Source organism: Petaurus breviceps, unplaced genomic scaffold (assembly GCF_028583685.1).
Source record: "Petaurus breviceps papuanus isolate PSGF00001 unplaced genomic scaffold, PetGlider_PUasm1.0 551, whole genome shotgun sequence".
NCBI classification, from domain to species: domain Eukaryota; kingdom Metazoa; phylum Chordata; class Mammalia; order Diprotodontia; family Petauridae; genus Petaurus; species Petaurus breviceps.
In genome coordinates this window covers 10,496,034-10,512,946 of record NW_027186372.1, presented here as the reverse complement: position 1 = coordinate 10,512,946, position 16,913 = coordinate 10,496,034, and the positions used below count along the sequence as shown (strand labels likewise).

Sequence of the window (16,913 nt, the reverse complement as noted above, 5' to 3'; positions counted from 1 at the left end):
ATGTGAACAGCTGCCTACTCTGCCCAATTCTGTAGCCAGCCTTGCTTTCCTAATAGAGGCAAACTCAGGATGCACGGCCCTTTTCTATCTCATGACTTGAGTCTTTTTCGTGACCTAGACTTGAGTCTAACAAACCAAAATGTAGAGATAAAGGTCACTAATTCAAATCCATTATCCTCCCGTTGTCAGGACTGATATGAGTAATGACAGGGACTCAGAGTTAAGAAAGCCAAAGTTTGAATCCTGCCTCTGACATTTACTCATTGTAAGACCTGGATCAATGCTTAACTGCTCTGCCTCAGTGTACCCATCTGTAAAATGCTGTGGTTGGACTTGACGCCTTTTAACTTCACTTCAGCTTTAAATCTATGACTTTTCCCTGTAACCAGCTTTCAGATCAATAACTATCAAGAAAGGATCTCAGATATCATCTGGTTCAACTCCTCTCATTCCCAAATGAGGACACTCAGGCCCAGGGAGTGGCTCGCCCAAGGTCAGAGGGTCAGGGCTGGTCCTAGAAGCTGACATCTCCTTGCTCCAAGCCTGGGGCTCCCTCATCCTGGATGCTGTACTTTCCCTCTGGAATAGTTCTCACCCAGCTCTGGACCAAGGAGATTAAATGGTCCTTTCGGTACTGTGTTAAAGCACCAAAGAATCAATGACATACAAACAAACTGCTGTGGAGGATTGATTTCTTTTTTCTTAAAGCAGCTTCCAAGATGTGTCATTTCTTATTTCCTACACTCTGAATATCTATAGTCCAGTGCTATGGTGACTGATGCTCATGTTGGAGACCCAGGGGGATAGAGAGACCTGCAAGTATTCTCATCAAGTGGAGGACAAATCCTGCTCAATGCCGCATGTTTCATATATTGCAAGACCATCGGTTAAAGGGGACTTACTGATCTGAATCGGTGGAAAGAATTTCCACACCTAGAGGCTCCCATGCCAATGAAATTATAGGACTGGTAACCCTCCCCTGTCAAAACAAAATATACCCATTTTTTTTCCTGCTTAGTGTATTGTATTTCATGGTATTCTTTTGAAAATAAGTAGTTCATATGTATGTAGCAACCCTTTCCTAATCATATTACATTCCTTGCCCTCAACCTCTTCCCCAGTCTTGCTTTATCAGTGACTGGATGTCATTTATGGCACAGTTTACTTCCAGGAAGAATTTTTTTTTTTAAAGGTGAGGAATTCTGTTCTAAAGTCCACGGTGCAGTAGAGCCCGGAGGCAGTTCAAACATCAATACTAGATTTGCTTAGTCCCAGGAAAGGCAGGCAGGCTGACATGTCCTTGAGCTGTGGGAGTAGGCAGGTTGAGCCAGCTGTGCCCAGCTGTGCACACATTCCCAGTTCCAGATTTTCCCCAACCCTAGTGGGGCTCCCTATTCAGCCAGTCTCTCCTGTGATGCAATCCAGGTCACTCCAGAGTCTGTCAGCAAACTTTCCACTGATAGATAGCAAGAAACCAGTGTTGACTCTGTGGGGAGATTTGCCTGGTTTTGATAAGAGCCAAGTCAATAAATCAATTAGATTAACCGAGAAGGAGAAAACATGAGCGAGAGCTTGTTTTTCCTTGTGTTTTTTGTGCGGCAGTCACCTCCCTTCTGACTCTAGTATTAATTGCTGCATTACCAATGCCATGTAAGACAGTCAGCAAAGACTGGGAAAGCTGCCGACTCCTCCCTCATTTCAGCTCTGCTCTGTTATTCTCTACTCTCAGTTTTGCTCTGAGCACCTTGAGCCTGGGAAGTTCTGCCCGGGGCACCGAGAGAGAGCCCCAGGACCCTGGGTGATGTCCACCTTAGTGGACTCAAGTGGGACAGGGGACAGGGGAAGGGTGCACGATCCCTGCTCTGCAGCCTTCTCTGTTTGACTTGCAAAAGGCAAGCCTCATTGCAGAGGTTTCTCGTGCTATTCCCTGAGCCCAAATCCACAGGGTTATCCCTCTTTGGAGGTGGGAGATTTTGCACTGCACCAAAGAGGAGTCCAAGTCACTGAACAACTCAGTGTGGCTGTGTGATCCTGGGGGTGAGCGCTCCCAGTCCTCAGCTACGAAGAAGAGCCTGCCTCTTCTTTCACACCATGAGTGGCTGCTCCAAGAGATGCAAGCTTGGGATCGTGAAATTTGCCCAGACTATCTTTAGGCTCGTCACTGGGACCCTCAACAAAGGTAGGGAGAGCGACTTGAGTTTCATTTTGCCCACTGTATGCCTCAGTGTTTACCGGTATGGATGATTCCTGTCCCTGAGTGGAAATGTCCACTCTTCTACTTAAACCCCCATTTCCCAGGAAGGGGGGATTGCTCCAGAGGATGTGGAAATAACTGGGAGAGAAGTTGCCATGTCCCTTGATCCTGGTTTTGAACAGGCAGGGCTGAAGCAAGGCTGCTTAGACAGTGGTAATTGCTTCAAACTTTAGAACTGAGAGTTGGTGGTGTGAGGCTGATGGGTTACAGGCATAGAGGCTGCATCCTTTCTGGACAGGGAGGCAGAGGGTTAGACTTAGATTGACTTATTGTTGAGTTTCAAGAAGTTATTGATGGAATGTTGCTTTGTTGTTGGTAAAAGGTAGACTTTGGTTTGAGGTTAGTGGTTTTGTAGGACTGGGGTGGGTGGGGGGAGGTAGAAAAAGAGATGACTGCCACAAAAGCAACAAACGGGGTGAAATGTAGATTTGATGCGCAGTTGTTTTTCAGTCCTGTCCAACTCCTCATGACCCCTTTTGAGGATTTTTTTTTTTGGCAAAGCTATTGGAGCGATTTTCCATTTCCAGTTCATTTTACAGATGAGGAAACTGAGATCAGCAGGGCTAAGTGATTTGCCCAGTGTCGCATGGCTAGTGAGTGTCTGCAGCTGGATTTGTACCCGGATCTTCCTGACTCTAGGCACTCTATCCACTGTACCATCTACCTGCCCAAAAATGTAGACTGTTCCCCGTAATTGTTGGGGGGGGAGCATCTGTATTATACTTTGCAAACCTGAAATAACTAATGCTTTCCCCACTAGGGCTCCAGCTTAGTGGTTTCCTGGTCTCCTTTAATCATCCTATTTATGGATGATTGCCTTTTCCTCATATCTTCCCATCAGTGGCTGGCCTTCCAACAGTTCCTTTGATAATTCTTTGAAGTAAGCTTGGGTAGCAAGCAGCTCCCAGCCTTAATGCTTCAGGCAGTCTAGAGACAAGTGTTTGTTCTTGTCCAGCCCAGGCCATCCTGGCCCTCTCCAGCTCTCAATCCAAACAGCCCTTACTTGGTTAATGGGGCTTAACTCTCAATGTTCCCCCTTAATCCCAGTTTGGGATATGAGGGGAAGGTGGCATAATTCAGTGACACAGAAAGGGGCATTGTCTGCAGAAAGAATGCAAAGCAAGAACAGAAATTTTATGTGATTTTGTTGGTTTAAAAATGTTTTTAAATATTCATGCCCCCTATTAGAAGCAAAGACTATTTTTGGGAGATGTATGATGCATTGAAGACTGCTGACAGTCCAGTGTAGCCAAGTCATGATTTTTTTTAATAATTAGAGAAGATGAAGGCCAGTTGTGGTTGTGGTCAGATTCAATAACATGGCCTCAGGACTCAGCTGCAAGGTATGGTAGGCCAGCAGAAGCTCATTAGTCCAAAACTGTGGGATGGGTAGAGGGGAGGGAGAAGACAGAGGGATTGACAGTGGAATTTTATTCAGCACTATTCTCATTTACCTTCTTTGGAGATGTGGCTGCTATTTGTAGACGAGGGTTACGGGATCATTGGGATTCAAACAGCTGGGCCGGGAGAAACAGCCAACAGGTGTTTCTTGTGAAGTTTCAGTGAGATGAGAAGGTTCTGGGAAGGATGGGGTGGGCTGGGGGGCACCGCGGCCTCCCGAGATCTCGGTGGTTTTGTTCCTGGGTCAGGAAGGTGAGTGGACTGTGCTCAAGATTCTGAATCTTCCTGAAGGCCAATGGGCATAATGGTGGAATGTTTCTCTCATTTACTGTTGGGCCATGGAAAAAATGGGTGAGAATTTCCTTGATTCTGGAACAATGTGAAATAATAAAAGTTTACATTTATGGAGTATATTAAGGATTGTAAAGCATTCTACATCCATGATCTCCTTTAAGCCTTTACAATAGTTCTTATCTTCTTAAAGATGAAGGAACTGAGGTTCAGAGGGGGTCAAGTGACTTATCCATAGTCAATAAGTCTGGGGACGATGTGAAGCTCCATGGCCAGAAATCCTAGCCATGACGTTATGTTCCTCCTCATACCCAACTGAGCTTGAAATAGTAGCGTGGGAAATGGAAACATCACCACGCTGGGGGTCTGGAGACCTGTGTTCTAGTACCAGCTCAATTATGGACAATGGATCCTCAAGCAAGTCACTTCTCTCTCAGTCTTGTTTTCATTTTCTGTGAAATGAGAAAACTGTCTCATAGAGTTGTTGCAAAGCTGAAGTGAGGTGATGAATGTGGAAAACCTACGACTTATAAACCACTGCATTGGTGGAAACAGAGACTGTCCTCTCCTCTCCCAGTCCTCACCACATGCATACACTCTACTGCGCCCCCCTTCCGCAAAAAAAATCTGGTCTGTATAAAACCTAATTCCAGCCTATAATCATAGTCTTACATACTATTCATGTAGTTAAAGCCTCCTTCATCTCCCCAAGAACAGCATAAAGCTTCCCTGCTGGATGGCACAAGCTGAAGGGTATTCCTGGGTCTGGTGCTACAGGGCAAAAAATGCAAGTCCCTCCCCCTTTTAGGCATTATCTGCTTCCCCTCCCCAGCCCCCCTTAGAGATGGAGGTCTCACTGCAAAATTCATTGCCTAAGCCTCAGACACATTTCTGAGGCTGGAAAGAACCAACTACGTATAGTAGATGGGAATCCCAGGGATCGTGGGATTCCCCCTTCCCAGAGTTTACCCTTAGTCTTTTGGCTTAAGCTTTGCTTCTTACTGATGATGAGCCTAGGCTGCTGTTCTCGGCACAGGGGCGCCTTCTTGGGAGCAATGTCTCCTGAACCCCAATGCTATGGAATAGTGGTGGGGCTCTAAATCTTTGTGATTGAATGAGGGCCTGCTCCAGGCATGGGGTAAGAGACAGAGGGAGGGGGATGAACTGGACAAATAACTATCTATGTTGACTTCTCCCTCAGCTGGGAAGAGATTGTTAAAGCTCTAGGTTTCTGGTCTCTAAAATGAGCTAGGAATAGGGAAGATGAGAAGGCCTGAAGGGTCTGCTGTCTATTCCTTGGATGAAGGATCTACCCATTGAAGCATTAATATTCTACTTGTGTCTCTACACGTTTTATACATAACATACGTTTCTATGTGTCACACAAACATATTTATACATACATATACAAACATGGAGTCCCTAAAATATTAGTGCAGTTTTAAACTATTAAAGCTGAAATATTTTTTTTGGAAACCCTGTATATTCACACACATGCATGCACAGAAACAAAAACATATACGCATATGTGTATATATATATATATATTTTTTTTCCCTTTTAGAGGAACCTGTATGTCCATTTTCCATTCAAAGTGATCTCAGTTTCATTATATACACACAAACACACTATATTGGGAAGGGAGGAGCAGTTAATGTTTGTAGCAATGAGAAAGATGGAAGATATCCGATGTTCTGATGGGCCATACATGTGTGAAGCTTACCCAGGACCCCAAGGAGGGTTTGGGACCTAGCAAAAGTACCATAGTGTGTCTATCCCTACTCCTGGACACATTCAAATCAATGGAATAAGTTAAATATAAACAGCAAGACTAGTGGTTTTGTGTGGGACAAAAGGAGCACTGATCTGGGGGTAGAAAACCTGGGTTCAAATCCCACCTCTGACTCTTACTAGCTTCATGACATGTGACCTCTTTTTTGAATTTCTTCATCTTTAAAATATGGATAGTAATATGCTTCATTATAATACAATATAAGAATGTAATAATAATATTTGCATTACTTGTCTCCTAGGGTTAGTATTTAAAGTGACATATAAAGCTGAAGTTTTACTAGGAATTCTTTTTAAGAAGTGGCTACCAATAGCCCATACCTGTGAGGAGTTTTTCTCTAGACCATTCAGTGCAAAAGAGGCTGTAGAATAGGATCAAAGGGTCCTAGATTTAGAGCTGGAAGGACCCTTCAATACCATGGACTCTCTTTTAGAGAGAAGGAACTGAGGCCCAGAGAGGGTGATTTGACTGAGGTAACTAGTCTCTGAAAATTTGATGCAGGTCTTCCTGAGTCTCCAGCCATGATTGGAAAAGGATCTGGGTTAATGAGAGTGAAGGAGAGCAGAGAGATAGCCTACCTAATGTTAAGAAAAATAGAGGAAAATTCGTAGCATGTGAAGTCTACTCACTGTGGAGCATTTAGAGGAGGGGGAAGGCAAGAGTCACATGGGATGAGAAAGGGTGAATGCGTCCAATCTACACTTCGAGGAAGTACCTGTGTTGACATAGATATATACAGATGGATATTTTCAAAGTCACAGAAAGGCAGCATGTCTTCTGAAGAGTGAGGGGTCTACTAATCAATCACAAGGATTAATGTATTAACCCTTTCTAAGCTATAAGTGCATGGAGAAGTAACTCATTACACAGATATCAATCATAGGATCATAGATCTAGTAGAGAGATAGAGATCATGCAATTCACCCTCCTCATTTTATTTTATTTTATTTTGCTTTTTGGTGGGGGGAGGGTGGGACAATTAAGTGGGATTAAGTGACTTGCCCAAGTCACTAGTAAGTGTTAAGTGTCAGGCTGGATTTGAACTCAGGTCCTCCTGACTCCAGGGCTGGTGCTCTATTCACTGCTCCACGTAGCCGCAGCCCCTCCTTATTTTATATATGAGGAAACTGAGGCCTAGCGACATTAAATGAGTTGCCCAAGGTCACAGAGCTAGTGTCAGGGGCTGGATTTGAACACGGGTTCTCTGATTCCTCATTCAGTGCTCTTTCTACTATATCATACTTCCTTTTTATTAAAGCACCTAATGTGGATTATTTTCTCAGTTGTGATATCTAGAAGAGAGAAGGTTTTGATAGTAAGCCAGGTGGTGAGTGACTTACCAGGCTGTACTTGGGGAGAGCAGATGAGGGTGAAATGATCAGATGGTGGTGGAAGAATAGTATATGAGTCCTCAAATCATTTTGAGCATCATTTGGAAATCTTCACTTTTTTCTTTATTAGTATCACCCTAGTCACAGTTCAGCCATCAGGAGTTCAGACCCGCCAGAGCTGGGTCAGTCTAATGGACCTTGCATATAGTTGTAGGTTTACCCCCCTGGACCTCTGATTCTTAGCTTATCTCTGGTACAGGAACATAAATCACTAGTGGTGATAGCAGACCTTGCATTCTGTTTGAAACTTCGCTTAAAGCTTTGACTATTTCCTCACTCTCAATTCATTTCACTTAATATTTATTGATTGCATATTATGTGCAAGGTGCAAATGAAAAAGGACATAATATCCTTGACTTCAGGTTGATAATGTGGCACTATTAGACTGAATGCTAGACTTGCAGTCAGGAGATCTGGATTCAAGTCCTGCCTCAGACACTTGTTAGCTATGTAACTGAGCATGTCGCTTAAGCTCTGACCTCAGTTTCCTCATCTGAAAAATAGGTATGAAAACACTTGAAATACCTAGCTCATAGGGCTAGAGACAATAAATATTTTATTTTATTCCACTATTTAGAACCCTCCAGTGGTTCCTTATTGCTCACTTAGCATGTGCAAATCAACATTCAAGGCCTTCTTTCCTCCACCTGATGCTACTCTACCTTTTTTGCCTTATTTCAAACCATTCATCTTCCTATTTTCTATACTCTAACCAAACTGGTCTCCTTGAAATCTCCCTATAAACACCCTGCACTTCTCCACCTCTATGACTGCTCAAACTGTGCTTAGCAATGCTAATCCCAGTCAGTAAGGAATGAATTACTTTCCATCCTTCAAGTTCAACTCAAATTCCCATTCCTTCAGGAAGTCCCATTTGATAATGGCCTTTCTCCTCTTGGGCTTCACCTAGCTCTCTGCCTATATCTTTTGTATGGACATACTTCAGTATTATGTGGGTATTCTCTTTGCTCTGGCTGATCACACCCCCTCTATAGCTTGGTAAATGATCCGTGACCCAGACTATCCATCATCTGATATCCAGCCCTTTTGGCACCCTGTTTAGCTAACCTAGTTCATGGAGCCATGGTTGAAACCCTTCCAACTTGGAAGGGCTTGCCAGAGCCCTGCTGGTCCAGCCTTCCAGATGCTAAGGTCACCTCCACCCCAAGATAAAACATCCAAGTAGGACATCAGCTGGTATTTTGGCCATATTTTATTTTTTCTTACATTTGTTAAGTTTACCTTCCTCCTACTAAGCTGTGAGTAGGATTTGTGGGTAGAGAGTTGGACTTGAAATTGAGGAAGACCTGGGTTTAGCTCCCTCTTCAGATACTTACTATCTGTCTGATCCTGGGCAAGTGACTTAACCTCTCTTGGTCTGAGACATGATTATAAAGTCAAGGGATTTCACTAGAGGATCTCTTAGACCCTTTTCAACTGTAAATCTCTGATAATACTTAGCTAAATTTTGCAATTCCCACCAGCATCTAGCACAGTGTTCTGCATACAGTGTGTAATGAATAAATATTGTTATTGTCTACTGAATTCCCCTAATCACATGGAATGAGTGTAAAAGCAGCTGGGGGGGGGGTCAGGGGAATCGGATCATTCAGCTTGGCATATTGAAATCCCTTAGGCCAAGGAATTCTCACCCCAATAAGGGATCCGATGAACCTCCATTTTTCTTTCCCTGGCCTGGCTCTCATTTCCTCAGGGCTGAGTTGCTTCACAATCACATAGAGGATGAAAGAGTACTCCTTCTTATACATTCATTCTATTTGCTTCTGTCGCAGAGAAAAGCTGCTTGGTAGGGGTTAGACTTAGACAAGAAGAGCTTACAGTATTCCCCATGCATCATGTCATGATGGGCCAAGATGCCTGAAATCAGTAGTTCTGACACCACAATCCTGTTACAAAATTTTTTTAAAATTAAGATTTTGGATGCAAATCATTTGGTAGACCATGCCATCTCCTGATTCCATGCTTTGGCTCTGGCTGTCCTCCATGATTGGGATGTTCTCCCTCCTTATCTTAGAATGCAGAGTTTCCTTCAAGACAGCCTAAATATGAATTTCTACAGGAGACGCTCTAGTAATAAGAATAATAACAACTAGGATTTGCATAGTGCTTTAAGGGTTGCAAAGAGCTTTATAAATGCTATTTTATCTTCACAACAACCCTGGAAGGTAGGTGCTGTTATTATACTCATTTTACAGATGAGGAAACAGAGGCACACAGAGGTTAAGTGACTCACCTAGGGTCACACAGCTAGCAAATATCTGAGGCTGAACTTGAACTCGAGTTTTCCTGACTCCAAGTCTGACAGTCTGTGTGCCTCAACACCAGCTATCCGTGATAATGCCCTCCCTCTGTGATTACCTTCCATATGTACTGTTTATACCTTGTGTGTGTCTAATTGTTCACGTATTGGCTTCCTTATTAGTATGTAATCTCCTTGGAGGCCAGGGAAGAATTTTTCCTTTCTTAGCCTCCACAGAGCTAAAAACCGTGTCTGGCACATAGTGGGAGCTTAGTAAATGATTGCTTGTTTGGTGGCTTGACTCAAGATTCCAGAATCCATAGCTAAAGGACCTGCGGACGGAAATGAGATCTGTGGAGAATTGGTTTGCGGGCAGAATGGCCCTGACTTGCTCAGATGCTGGGCCAATTTCCTGGAAGCTCTAAGTGACTACTATCCACATAATCCTAGAAGGACAGGTCTAGAGCTTGAGGGTACCTCAGAGGTCATATAGTCTAAACTTTTCCCTTGACAGACAAAGCAACTGAGACTCAAGGACTTCAAGTGACTTGACCAAGTTCATACAGATAGTATGTGTCAGAGGCAGAATTGAAACCCAGGTTCTATGACTCCAGAACTAGTGTTCTTTCCATTGTAAAATGTTGCTCAGATGCCAGGACAAGGAGCCCACCTTTTCTTGTTTGTTTGTTTTGAGGCAATCAGAGTTAAATGCCTTGTCCAGGGTCATCTAGCTAGCAAGTGTCTGAGACTGGATTTGAACTCAGGTCCTCTTGACTCTAGGGCCAGTGCTCTGTCCACTGTACCACCCTGAGCCCATCTTTTCTTTCTTTCTTTTTTTTTTTTTAACTTTCTGGAGGGGGGAAGGTAGGGCAACTGGGGTTAAGTGACTTGCCCAAGGTCACACAGCTAGTTTTTGTGTTAAATGTCTGAGGCCGGATTGAACTCAGGTCTCCTGACTCCAGGGCCGGTGCTCTATTCACTGCGCCACCTAGCTGCCTCGAGCCCATCGTTTCTATCTTTATGTTTTCCACAGTTTCTAATAAACCTTGTATAGAGCAGGTGTAACACCTTATTTTTAAAATATACAATCTGGGAAGTAGAGACAAACCTAGAAAATTAGATGAATAAGGAGGCCTCTGGAGCTAGGGCAGAAAAAAAAACCCTTAGAATTCACATCTGTCCTGATTGAATTTAGATTATGCTGCACAAAGCAACGTGACTTTTGTTTAATTATTTCTCATTTTAATTGAGATTTCATTTATTCATTTTTCATTGAATTGGTCCCTAGCATTGCGATAGTCCAGTGCTCTTGAGAAGAATTCGGGGTTGTAACAGACGGCAATTTCTCTAGATGGTCTGGGGAACTTAATGTTCTCTTACTTGACCATGGACAATCAAACAAATAGTCTGTCCTGAGAGGCAACCAGATAGAGAGTTGGATTTGGAGCCTAAAGGCATGGGTTCAGTCCCTTCTCATGTACTTACTAGCTGTGTGATACTGACAAATTATTTACCCTCTATGAACCTCTGTCTCCTCATCTGTCAAATGAGGGGTTTGGACTCTGGATTCTTAGGGTCCTTCTACATCTCCATCCATAATCCTATGACTATGGTCTGGATCAACGATGTCAAACTCAAATAGAAACAAAGTCTACTAATCCATACTTAATAAGTCCAGTGGACTGCATATTAGTTTAGTTCTAAAATGTAATATTATCTATGTTTTATTTCTCTTATCAAATTTTTCCCATTTCTATTTTAACCTGGTTCAGGCTGCATTTGGGAATAAAACCCATGGCTGGCTAATGCCCATGGGCCATGTCTTTGATACCTCTAGACCTAGACTCTTTTGAGCAAGAGGCCAGTGATAATGATAGCAATCTATGGTTCCAGGCACATAATGAACAAATGACTATTGATTCATGGCTGAATGGTTTTATGTTTGTAAGATTTTTTTTTTTTTACTGTAGACCTTCTTTAGTCTTCCTAATAGCCCTGTGAGGTAGGGAAGATGTTTATCATTATCCCAACTTGACAGATCAGGAAACTGAGGACAAGAGAGGTTTATTTACTTGCTAAGTGTTATATAATGCCTCAGGCCAATCCATTTGATCTTTTTTATTTGTATTTCATTTTCAAATTTCTCTTATAAAGTGGTTTGTTCAATATCATTTAAATGCCTTGAACCCAAGGACTTATTGATTTTGACATTTGCATTCTCAGTATCTAGCACAGTGCCTTGAACACAGAACATTCTTATTAAAAACAACTCATATTTATATAGTACATTAAGGATAATCTTAAGGAAGGAGCCTTCTTCACTACATCTCTTTTAGGGAAGCAGGTGAAGTGTTATTATCCCCATTTTACAGCTGAGGAAACTAAGGGGAATGGTCTGTCATCACATACTTGCAAGCGTTAGAGCTAAATCTTCTTCAGGTTAAGACCAGAATTCTTTCCACTACCCCCAACCTTCTTAGATTGAGTTGGGGAAGCTAGAATCAGGTCTTCTGGTTCTCTTGAATAGCCAAAGTATTAATGGCAGAAAAGTTGGCAGCTTAAGTGGAGGTGGCTGGTGCTAGGGAGAGAAGCCTCTGGGAAACAGTGGTCTGACTGTCTGGGTGAAAGACCCAAAAATGAAGGAAGAGGAGCCACATGCCTAATAGAAGCCATCTTCCTTATTCCAGAAGTCAAGGCTGTTGTGCATCCGATGACTTTGAGTTTTATTAAGTCATATTTTAGAAAGATGATCTAGATAATCAGGATAGAAGGAGGACAGAATAGTCCATGGAGCAGAAAACACTCTGTCACCCCTTACATTATGACTGGAAAGGAGGATAGGGATGGCCTTATTCATAGGTCCAAGAGGCAGTTACCTGATAATATCATTTTGAGAGACCAAAAGTCTCCCCTGCCAAAATATTTTCCCACTAGCCGGTGGATTTTATCTGAAAGTCTATCTTTAGAAACATGTTCGTTTGAGCTAGGACATTATTCCCTAAAATATAAATAACATCAGGAAAAGTACCACCACAATAAGGGGAAAGGGACAGGAACTGGCATTTATATGGTACCAACTATGTGCAAGGCCCTGTGTTCGTTCACAGCTTTAGAAAAGGAATTAGTGTAGAAAAAATGGGGGGGGGACAGGATAGGATGGAAGGAAATATAATCTTTCACAATATGACTACTTTGGAAATGTTTTGCATGACTGCACATGTATAACCTATATTGAATTGCTTGTCTTCTCAATGGGGGTGGGTAAGGAGGGAAGAAGGGAAAGAATCTGGAACTCAAAGCTTTAAAGACAAATGATAAAAAATTGTTTTTACATGCAACCAGGAAATAAGAAATATAGGCAATGGGGTATAGAAATCCATCTTGCCCTACAAGAAAGTAAGGGGGGAAGGGGACATAGAGGGGAATATAAGGGAGGGCAGACTCAGGGGAAAAGGTAACCAGTTTGCTTGCCATCTTGGGGCGGGGGGGTAGGGATGGGGAGCAAATTTAGAACTCAAAATCTTGTGGAAACAAACATTGAAAACTAAAAATAAATAAATTCTGGAAAAAAAGAAAAGGGATTAGTTTGAAGACCATTGCTAACTATGATAACCAGGATGAAATCAGGGTCTGATTGTATGTAGAATGGAGATACAAAGCCTTGGAGGGCAGATCAAGTTGAGAAACAGGATAGCGGTGGAGACAGGTGAAGGTCAGTAAAACAAGGAGCCATTTGGTCATTGGCTGATTGTAAATGTTTATGACTATATGTGAATGTCAGGTCCTTTGAGCAGCACCTGGCAAGCCCCACTGTCAATCTCTATAGTACCTGCCTAGCCAGTGGTTTGTGTGAGACCCCCAAAGCACAGCAAAAAGGCAATTGCATCTACATTATGAATGATTCTAGACGTATCCAGCACCACTGCCCTGTGGCTCAAATTCCTTCCATCTTTCTGGCATATGGCATAAAAATCACTGTTAGTGAGACCAAATCAGACAATTCCCCCAATAACAAGGAGCTAATGACAGCTTTTTTTTTTCTGGAAGGCTAGTCAGCCTCAACCAGGCCAGAGGTAACCCTGGACATCCAAGGAGGGGCAGCTTACGGCACCTGGGAGGGAGATACCAGAAAGAGAAAAAGGGATTGCTAAAGAAGGGCTGATTAAACCATGACCTACTTCCCAGTTTTGCCTAGTTAAATCTTCCCCACAAAGTGTCCTGGACTGTGTGTACCTTCTGTCACCACACTGCTAACATTTAATTTCCCCACCTTCAGTTTCTGGGACTTCTCAGGACAGAAACATTTTTTATATGTTTTCAACTGAACATCAATATAAGTCTGTGCATCTGTTTCAGAAGCCTCCATCTTTCAGATTGGCCCCTATCCTTCTATTCAGCAGGTTTCCTAGAAACCAGTCTGGGCTAAATAGAGATGCCAATACATCCTCCCCAACCCCCAAGACTGTGTGTCTGTGTCTCCTGATTGACCCTAGAACATGACTGCCATCCCAGCTGCTTTTCAGTCCCTTTTTCCTGTGGGTTCCGATTTTGGGTGGGCCCTCAGGTGTTCCAGCTGTCCTGTGTTAGTGTCTTGACAGAGAGGATGAATTAATCAGCTTTGTATTGATGTTGTCCCCCCCCCCCTTCTCCAACTTTGGGCTGATTGTCAATTAGCTCATTAAATTGTAACAGATGTGATGCCATAAATCACAGTTAGATTCACCTGAGATGATGTTAAAATGTGTTTTTTTATTGTTTGTCTAAGCCTGGGTGGGTAGAGATGCCCAAAGTCCCCCTCAGTGCATGAAATAGAGATGGAAGGGACTTCAGAAGCCACCCAGTCCAACTCCTTCGTCTTACGAATGAAGAAACTGAGGCCCAGGGAGATTCATGTCGCCCAATATCACAGAGATAGATAGTGGCACAGGCAGGATTTGAACCCAGGTCCTCAGGCTCCAAACCTGGAATGTTTTCAAAAGCACCATGCTATCTCCAGGATTAGATCTCACTCTGCATTAGGACCTACACCTGGGGCATTGCCCCTTAACCCTCCCCACCTGCCCCTTTTGATTCCTTCAGGTTCTGGCATAGATGGCATGAGTCTGGTCCAATCCTCAACATTCCAGTCCTTGAGCCTTTTGCCTCCCAGTGTGGATGCTCCCTTTAAAGGTGAAGACCACCACACATCCACCCACTGCCTTTTCATTATGTCTGGGTCCTTTTCCTGAGTCTCCTGGATTGGAAGGGGGAAGTGCCAAGACAAGACTGGAGCAGACTCCTCAACATACTTACCCAGATGGAGTCAGAGGATAAGGAACAGCAAAGTCAGCCATGGAAAGAGAAAAGAAGTCACATAAAGGCAACAAACAGACTGATGAGACTTTGCCTGGGTGAAGACAAAGGACTGGACTGAGTTTGTGTGTGTGTGTCTTTTTGGAAGGGGGAAGGCAGGGAAGTTGGGCGTTAAGTGACTTGCCCAAGGTCACACAGTTAATAAGTGTTAAGTGTCTGAGGCCGGATTTGAATTCAGGTTTTCCTGACTCCAGGGCTGGTGCTCTATTCATTGTGCCACCTGACTGAGTTCTACAGAGGAATTTTTGGTATTTGGGGGTATGTGTACATGTGTGTGAGTGTGCATATATGTGTGTTTTTAATTCAATTGAGCCAAAATCAGCAATTCAATTCAATGATCTTTTTAAAATTTTAATATCTTTTGAATAGCCTTATTTTATACAAATTCATATGTGTATACACTATTCTCTCCTCCTCCCCTTTAGAGCATAAGTTCCTTGAGGGGAGGGATGATTTCATTTTTTGTGTTTGTATCTTTCCTAAGCATTTAGCACAGTTCCTGGATCATAGTAGGAAATTAATAAATGCTTGTTGATTTCTTGAACAGCCATTGTTTATTACACATCAACTAAGTTCCAGATATTATTGAAAATAGCTTCTGCCCTTAAGGTCTTGGAGGGTAGGGGCATTGTCTCTGACCAACTGCTGCTTCCAGGGCCAAATCTTGACCTTTAAGCTTTGCTTCTAGCAGGTACTTTCAGGTTTGGGAATATCCTACAGAATTTGGACTAGCCAGAGCTTTATGAATCAGTGGACTAAGGAAGGAGCTAGAAACCAGAAGGACATAGAATTTATGACTGTGAATCTTCCCCTGTTCAATGCCCACCTTCTGAGTCTGTCACTCTCTATCTTCACAGTGGACAAACATTCTTTGAATTAGAAAAGAACAAGCATTTATTAAGCTGGTATTAAGTTTAAGCTATTGTGCTGATGAAAAGCCCAAAACTAAACAGATCCTATCTTCAAGTCACTTGCATTCTTCTTGGAAAATATTACATGTGCCTGTATAAAGAATGCAAAATAAATGGGGGAAGGAATGGAGGACCCTAACAACCGGGTCAGTAAAGGCTTTGTGTGATATTTGAGCTGAGCCTGGTGGATAAATAGGGATTCTTTTTTTAAAAAATTAAGTAATATTTTATTTTTTCCCAATTACATGTAAAGACAATTTTACCATTCATTTTTCCAAAATTTTGAGGTCCTAATTTTCTCTTTCCCTCTCTAGCCACTCCTTTCTCTGCAAAATAATATAGGTTATACATGTGCAGTCATATAAAACATATTTCCATATTAGTCATGTTGTGAAACAAACCAAAAGGAAACATATGTATACACAAATACAGAAAGTTAAAAATTCAATCTGTATTCATTCCCACCATCAGTTCTTTGTAGAGGCTGATAGCATTTTTCATCTGAGTCCTTTGGATCATTGTATTGTCCAGAAGAGCTAAGTCATTGATAGTTGATCATTCTGCAATGTTGCTGTTACTGTGTACAATGTTATTCTAGTTCATTTCACTTTGCATCCGTTCATGTAAGTCTTCCTGGGGTTTTCTGGAATCCACCTGCTCATCATTTCTTATAGTGCAATAGTATTCCATTACAATCATATAACATAACTTGTTCAACATCCCCTCAGTTTCAAATTCTTTGCCACAATTAAAAGAGCTGCTATAATATTTTTGTAATATTTTCATATTTTTCCTGTTAAAAAATTTCTTTGAGATACAAACCTAGCATTGATATTACTAGATCAAAGAGTATGCATAGTTTTATACCACTTTGGGCACAATTTCAAGTTGGCGCTGAGGCCTCCGCAATGCAAAGGTAAGGAGGGAGAGCATTCTAGGCATCAGTATCATCTGTGCAAGGGTATGTAGTATGTGGAGAAAAAAGAGGGGTGTATGTAGTATGCGGGGAACAGAGAGGTGAACAGTGTGTCTGGAACATAGAGTACGTGAGGGAAAGAAATTGGAAAACAGTCTAGAAAGATGGGCTGTAGTCATACTGTGAAAGGCTTTAAAGACCCAACAGAGAGGGGAAGGGAATAAGCATTTATACATCACTTACTGTATATCAGGAACTATGCCAAGTTTCTTATAAACATCCTCTCATTTGAGCCAGCGAAGATTCTTGAACAGGGGAGTAATATGACTAATCCTGTGACTTAAG

At 42.4% G+C, this 16,913-nt stretch overlaps 1 protein-coding gene across 1 annotated transcript in view; it reads left to right on the top strand.

Annotated features, from left to right (window-relative positions):
• Nucleotides 1-1,529: 1,529 nt before the first annotated feature.
• Nucleotides 1,530-16,913, top strand: part of KCNIP1 (potassium voltage-gated channel interacting protein 1) — a 590,945-nt gene continuing 575,561 nt past the window's right edge. The window contains exon 1 of the mRNA XM_069102386.1: nt 1,530-2,179. Within this exon, the coding sequence (XP_068958487.1) occupies nt 2,092-2,179 (88 nt within the window). The 5' untranslated portion in view covers nt 1,530-2,091. The remainder of the gene's footprint in view (nt 2,180-16,913) is intronic.